Source organism: Scedosporium apiospermum, assembly GCF_000732125.1.
Source record: "Scedosporium apiospermum strain IHEM 14462 chromosome Unknown SEQ_SAPIO_0121, whole genome shotgun sequence".
In the NCBI taxonomy this organism is placed as follows: domain Eukaryota; kingdom Fungi; phylum Ascomycota; class Sordariomycetes; order Microascales; family Microascaceae; genus Scedosporium; species Scedosporium apiospermum.
The window spans coordinates 2015937-2022710 of NW_015971822.1; the positions used below are offsets into that span (position 1 = coordinate 2015937).

The 6774-nt window shown below is 52.1% G+C and overlaps 2 protein-coding genes across 2 annotated transcripts; one reads left to right on the forward strand and one right to left on the reverse strand.

Annotated features, from left to right (window-relative positions):
• Positions 1-2275, forward strand: SAPIO_CDS8616 (uncharacterized protein; the record flags this gene model as incomplete). The annotated part of the gene is made up of 7 exons (XM_016790217.1): positions 1-248; positions 409-494; positions 574-697; positions 791-997; positions 1072-1431; positions 1507-1877; positions 1962-2275. The coding sequence occupies 7 exons, from the start codon at positions 1-3 to the stop codon at positions 2273-2275; spliced, it is 1710 nt and encodes a 569-aa protein (XP_016640480.1).
• A 1299-nt stretch (positions 2276-3574) lies between these two features.
• Positions 3575-5357, reverse strand: SAPIO_CDS8617 (putative MFS-type transporter PB1E7.08c; the record flags this gene model as incomplete). The annotated part of the gene is made up of 3 exons (XM_016790218.1): positions 3575-3703; positions 3794-5074; positions 5190-5357. The coding sequence occupies 3 exons, from the start codon at positions 5355-5357 to the stop codon at positions 3575-3577; spliced, it is 1578 nt and encodes a 525-aa protein (XP_016640481.1).
• Between the last annotated feature and the right edge of the window lie 1417 nt (positions 5358-6774).

The following is a 6774-nucleotide window of genomic DNA, read 5'->3' on the forward strand; positions in this document are numbered from 1 at the left end:
ATGACTTCTTTGCCTGAAGCTGGCCAGCAAAAACAGTCTGGCCTCTTAGATCCAGTCGAACAGAAGTTGCAAAACCAACCTGTGGATAACAGCCCAGAAGCCAAGACTGGCGCCGATGTGGTTGCCAGATCGGCTTCCAGCGATGCTAACAATGCCGAGATTGGGCCCCAATTGCAGATTGGCCTTTCCGAGGAGACGAAGGCAAAAGTCTACCATACCGGCTGGCGCTTACATGCCCTGACAGCAGCGTAGGTAACCGTGCTCTACATCTACTTGACTGCCTCTAAACCTCCGCTTCCTTCGCTCTAATGATAACCAACTAATCTGACCGGCCGCTGGACCTATGCCTGATGAGTACAGTCTTTGCATGAGCCTACTGTTGTCCACTCTCGAAACCACCATTGTCAGTACAGCTCTCGTGCCAATCGTCGATGCTCTCCATGGCTTCGATAGGAGCGGCTGGGTCGTGACGTCCTATTTGTTGACTTATACGGGTATGCCTCTCATAGTCATGGTACAATCCTCGCCGATCATCCTCAACCATCCCAACTACTAATAGATGACATTCTTCAGGTTTCCTCGTTATCTATGCGAAGTTGAGTGACATCGTTGGATGCAAACTCATGCTTCTCTGCGCCATCACTCTGTTTACGGTCTTCTCCATCGCCTGTGGCCTCTCCAATTCCATGCTGATGTTGTACGTTGCGATCCCTAAACATCCTACTACATCCTCCTCGCTCTGCCTATTAGCTAGCCCTCTGGCAGTATGCTCATCATAGACGCATAATAGAATCATTTTTCGGGCATTCCAGGGTATGGGTGCCTCGGGAATTTACTCGTTATCGACAATCATGGTGCCATTGATGGTTCCGCCGGCGAAATATGCGACCTATGTTACGGTCATCACATCTGTCTTCGCCATCTCTAGCGTTCTCGGCCCACTTCTCGGAGGAGCCATTGCTGATAACACGACCTGGCGCTGGGTCTTCCTTCTCAAGTTTGTTGACCAGATGACACGCCGTTGCGCCGTGACACCAACCACCCTTGCTAACTCTTAACCCTCTTCAATAGCGGACCCGGTGGATTCGTGGCAGCAGCCTTACTAGCTTTCTCGATCCCCTTTGGATTCCCCTACGGAAAATCAGCCAATTTTTTCCATTCCCTGGTGGCCGAAAGAATGTGGAGGCGTATCGATTACTTTGGGGGGTTCTTGTCCCTGGCCGCATCCATTCTTCTCATCTTTGCACTGCAACAGGGTGGCGTGGCTTATGCGTGGAATAGCGGAGCAATAATATCCATCTTCGTCATATCTGGTGTTCTCTGGCTGATCTTTGTGGCCTGGGAAAGGCAACTCTCCCTCTGGGACATTGTCTGCGAGCCTCTATTCCCCTGGAGGCTTGCCTGCAATAGATTTGTCTTGGGGTTGCTAGTGTAAGTTGCTCCGAGTCATTTTGACGATAAGAACCAGGTGCCCTTACCTCACTAACGTCCTTTGGATACTGATAGAAATGGCTTCGTGACCGGGTTCCCCTTTATGGCAGCCCTCATCAATATTCCTCAGAGGCTGCAGACCGTTAATTCGATGACGGCCGTTGACGCGGGCATTCGCTTGTTGCCTCTCCTCTTACTCTCTCCCGTTGCCAGCTCTCTCTCTGGCCTTTTAATATCGAAGTTAAAGGTCCCGCCTCTCTATCTCCTCATCCTAGGAGGATCACTGCAGACTATAGGAGTTGGTCTGTATAGTTCCATAGATTCCTCGGACCATCGAATCCCTCCTGCCCAATACGGTTACCAGGCTATCATGGGCCTAGGATTTGGTTTCAACCTCAGCACTATATTGATTATGGCGCCTCTGGTTGTAAAAGAGAAGGACATGGGTAAGTGATTTCCATCTTCAGCTCTAGTTCGAATACCTGGATTGATGAGGAATGTAGCTATCACTATGGGCTCTGTCACGCAAGTTCGCGTATTGGGCGGTACAATTGGACTCGCCATTTGCTCCGCCCTCTTGGTAAACTACATCAAGGCCCAGACCTCACGGTTCCTCACTCCTGATCAAGTGGCGGCCATACTCTTGTCCTCGGAAAACATCGCATCGCTACCGCCCGAACTGCAGACGCAGACGAGAACTGTGTACGCGACGGGCTACTCGCAGCAGATGAGGGTCATGCTTTTTTTCTCTATAGCATCCCTCCTCTCGCTCTTTCTCCTCGCCGAGAAACACCCCAGGAGAATAGTAGATCTGAAGACGGGGCAGATGTCAGGGTCTCGTTAACGGTCACCGCTTGAGCAGTCCTAAGCTGTCACATTCCTAAAATATGGGATCTAGCTACTTGTGCTGGAAAGCAAAGGATTTCGCCTTCGCCACAATCTAAAACTTGCTCATACTACCTCCTACGTCACTGGCGAAAGATGACCTTGCGACCCGCGTCCTCAACCACACCCGCCGTGGAGCGAGCGGACAATGTATTCCGGATAGACTGGTACCTCATGGGCGCCACTGTGGTTAGAGACATTACCCTCTTGGTCTCGCTCAGGGCCAGGTGCCACTTAGAGCATCCTGGCCCTCCATGATATGGGCATTTAAAATATTGATCACCCCAGCATCGATATTCCTCTCGGTTTCACGGTTCCCATGAAGACCAACAACACCATCTGCCCGCCGGAGAGAGTTGGATCATGAGAGCAGCATACCGCTCTTGGACAAGGGGTGAGCTGATGGCTGATCCATCTGGAGACGGACAAGGAGCGTTCGCAGGTGTAGAAAAGACCGCTGCCCCGCAAGGATGGAACGTGTGCCCTCAACAATGCGAACTAGTGTTTGGGCCTGAGTGCGTGGCGGACGGCAGCTTGAGGAGTTGGCCCTTTCATGCTCTTGGTTTGGATACAAATACGGAGTTATCTGATTGTATTCCCAACGCCTGTAGGAGATGCCTCAGTTAAGATTATGGAAATGTGAATATATATATATATGAGAGCACTATTTCGCTCACCCTTACTAAAACTTTCCATCGTCTCCAGGTAATGATTCTTTACTCGAGTTACCCAATCGCACATCCAAACTCGCCAGCTCAGACGTAGATACTCGGAAGATCTAAACTTCCTGGTTTGTAGAAACTGTAGGTTCCTCCTAGACCTGAAGGGGACTTGCGGATTCACGCGGTCGCATGTGCCTTAACGCTGGCATCATGTGCTAGTTCAAGACCTTACCTCGAAGCAAACGTCTTACCATCTACTAACATTCTAGCCCCTTAAAACAAGGCCGAACTCCCAAGAGACTACTAAGTTATAGGAACGGATGGAGGGTTAAGCGGGGAGACTGAGAAACGCTGGAGAATGACTGGCCGGATTCGGGGCCTGAACATGGCCGATGCAGCTTGGGCTGTAGCAGTTGCCTAACATTCAAAGGGGAAAGGTCTTGTAGGGAGGTGAGAATCTCTGGGGATCTCTTGCTATTTTCATGTCTCATCCTGCATAAAGATGCCTGTTTTATTCAGAGATTACATCCACACTAAGATCACGATGTTCCAAGCAGTCGCAAAACCAAACCGCTTCACAAAGTCCCTTCACTCCGTTACATGGCTGCCTTGCCCCTCGATTCGAATGGCAGAATAATCACGAGAACACCAGCGGCGATAAACAACGCACCGCTTGTGTATACCGGTGCAGAAGTTTGGAGGTTCGCGAACATGGCGACGATGGGCTACATACAAAGCGCCAATAATGTCAGTGTTGCCAAATCTAAAATTGAAAAACAGACAAGAAGGAGGAGAGGAGGAGGAGAGTAACTTACAGCCATGATGCCGAATATCCGGTTGCACGTAGCCGCCAACGCATTCCCCGTCCCCCGCTGTGGCGTCGGAAAGAGCTCAGGAGTGAACCCGTACAGCACCGCATACATAACATTACTAAAAAAGCTAAAAGCGCAATTCCACCCCAGTAATGCTTTGCTATCCAGCGCCGTCGTCGAACAATACAGGAACACGCCCGTCAGCGCCGTGCTGACTGACAACGTTCCCTTCCTTCCGACGCGCGGCAGCTCGATGAGCCAGCCGCCCAGCAGAGCCCCCGGGACGCCGAGCACGGCGATGATGAGGCTGTTTCTGTAGGTGAGGTACGTGCTGCCATCGCCGAAGTCGGCGCCTCGGGTTGCTTGGATGTAGGGCAGGAAGGCGTTGTAGAGCGGGTATCCTAGGCCGATGAGGGCCCATACGGCCATGACGAGGCCGGTGCTCAGGGCGAGGCGGGGAGAGGAGAAGAGGACGCGGACGTGGCTGAAGTCTAGTTTCTCGAGGTGTCTCTTGACGGCGGCGGTTGTGTTCGTCTGCGCGACGTAGCCCTCGGGCTCGCAGGCTTTGAGGTCGTCGATCGTTAGATTCGAAGTCTTTCCGTTCCGGCGCGCGACTTCGTGGACGATGCGGACGGCTTCCTCGTCGCGGCCCTTGCCCATGAGGTATTTGGGTGACTCGTAGATGGTGAACAGGAGGAACCGGATGAGGAACATGATGAGCGTGAGGCCGCCCACGGTGATGACAAAGTAGCGCCAGCCCATGTTCTTGCCCTTGGTGCAGTTCTCCTCCTCCTGCTGACATGTGAGGTTACCCAGCAACGGCCAGGCGATCAGCGTCGCGATCACCTGCGCGATGGCCCAATCGATCGACAACACCGTGAGCAGGTACTGATGCGACGGCGGCAGGAACTCGAGGAAGATGGCCGAGTCGACGGGGAGGTTGCCGCCCACGCCGAAAGACCAGAGGGCCGCAAAGACGCCGATGGCTGCGAAGTTGGGCGAGCTCGCGGCCACGGTGCCCCAGACCGCTGTGAGCCCCAGCGTCAGGTTGAAAGCCCACTTGCGCCCGAAGATGTCACATCCGAAACCCCAGAACATGGCGCCGGCGAGAAGCCCGATGTTCTGCGCCAGGGTGAGGAGGGGCGGGCGTCTGGGCGAGAATTCGTTCGTGATGGGGGTGAAGATGAGGGATGTTACGATGGGCCAGAGGTTGTCGCTTGCCCAGCCGAAGCCGACCACGATGAAGAGCTGCCATTGGTACCATCCCATGCCGATATCTTGGATCTAAAGAAACACGCACCGTGGGATCGGATGGTGGCATTAGGGACATGAGCTCCCTCCTCACTGTTGGGGTATTCGAGAGGTATTAGATAGAGAATTACGGTAGTTATCCACGTACCGCGCGGTTAAGGACTCGCGCCTTAGCTTCATAAACTGGATCCAAGGCTCCATGCGGGATGATGGTATCTTCAGTAGAGCTGGCATCAAGACTGTATTGGCTCCCGGCGCGCTTGGCATCCGGTACCACCAGGTTCGCCTTCTTCCCGGCCTCTATGTCTTCGGACATTGTTCCGGTTCGCTCCGGTAAGGTTTCGTACTACGCTGGAGGACGGAGTCGTTTATGCGCCCCGTTTCGGCAGTGGTGTGTGTCGAACTTGTCAGTCTTAATATCAAGACTGTCGATCTCACCGTTAACACGTGCATCCATGCAGAACCTGTAGGGACGTCGGGAATATATAATCAATCCCAGCTCGAAGGCAAAGACACCAAGACGGCAACGCGGGATCGGGAGGGTAGGATTTAGAGCACGGAAGGCACAAGACGTCGTCGATGATAGCAATGGCGCAATTCACAGGGTCTGGCCTGCAGGTGTCTTTCATTGGGCGGGACTCGGCAGACAACTCCAAAACGGGATGCTCAGGATGTCGATCAGCAGACTGCTATTTGTGTTCCTTGAAAATTGGGGAGCATCGCGCCTATTGTTCTGTTCGAACGAGGTATTGCTCCATCGCACACCCTCAGCCACGGGACTGAAAATGCAGTAGTTTATTGGTGTCTTGGTTCGAATTCGAGCGAATATCTCGACCATTGCGGTCGGTTTCGGTCTAACTTTGAGGCCCGAGTAGCCAAAATCTGACAAGCTTTAATCTTATTTGATGCAGCGGATGCGATGCTGCTTGGAAATGGGTGTCTCAACTGCCCACTTTACACTCAAAATTGGCCGAAGAGCCCCCACGGCGCACGCGGAGGCGGTTCCGAGCTCGACGCGGGGGGATATCTTCTTGATTGGCTTCGAATTGAGGCTCACCACGCGAGTTAATGGCTGATGGTGTACGAAGTAATATTTACCATTACCTTCACGGACAATTATAATGTCTAGAGCGATGTCAAACAAAGTAAGACGACAACACAGAGGAATGTTCAGAATTGCCATCCTTCCATTCAGTAGGGGTATAAAAGGTCCAATTTGAGCCAAATTCAAGCCTCAACTCTAAAACAGAACTTAAGATTCAAGGGTTTCGACCGAACCCGTGGCTGATGCATTCTTGGATAACTAAAAAGCAAATGTCATGTCCGTTTCCATTCCAAAACAGGCATTCTAATCGTGAACAGCGACGGAATGCCGCGTGCGACAGGAGACACATCCAGAAGGAAACGCCGAGAGAGTGTAGCGGAGAAAAACGAAAAGGAGACCGGAATAATGATAAAAAAGAAAAGGGAAAGAAGTCCAACGTGTAAAGAGTGGGCCGGCGCCGCGCTTTCGCAATCTATGATGCATGTTCCCTACGATGCTCCAAGTGCCATGTGCCGAAGTGCCATGTAAGAAATGGCACGGGAAAATCAAACTTGACCAGACTGATACCTAAGAATGCAGAACAAAAAAAAAAAAAAAAAAAAAAAAAAAAAAAGGAAAATCACAGAATGTTTGGACGGAGAGTCTCGTGGTTGCAAGACCTCCACGTGGTAGGTAGCCGGTCACTGGC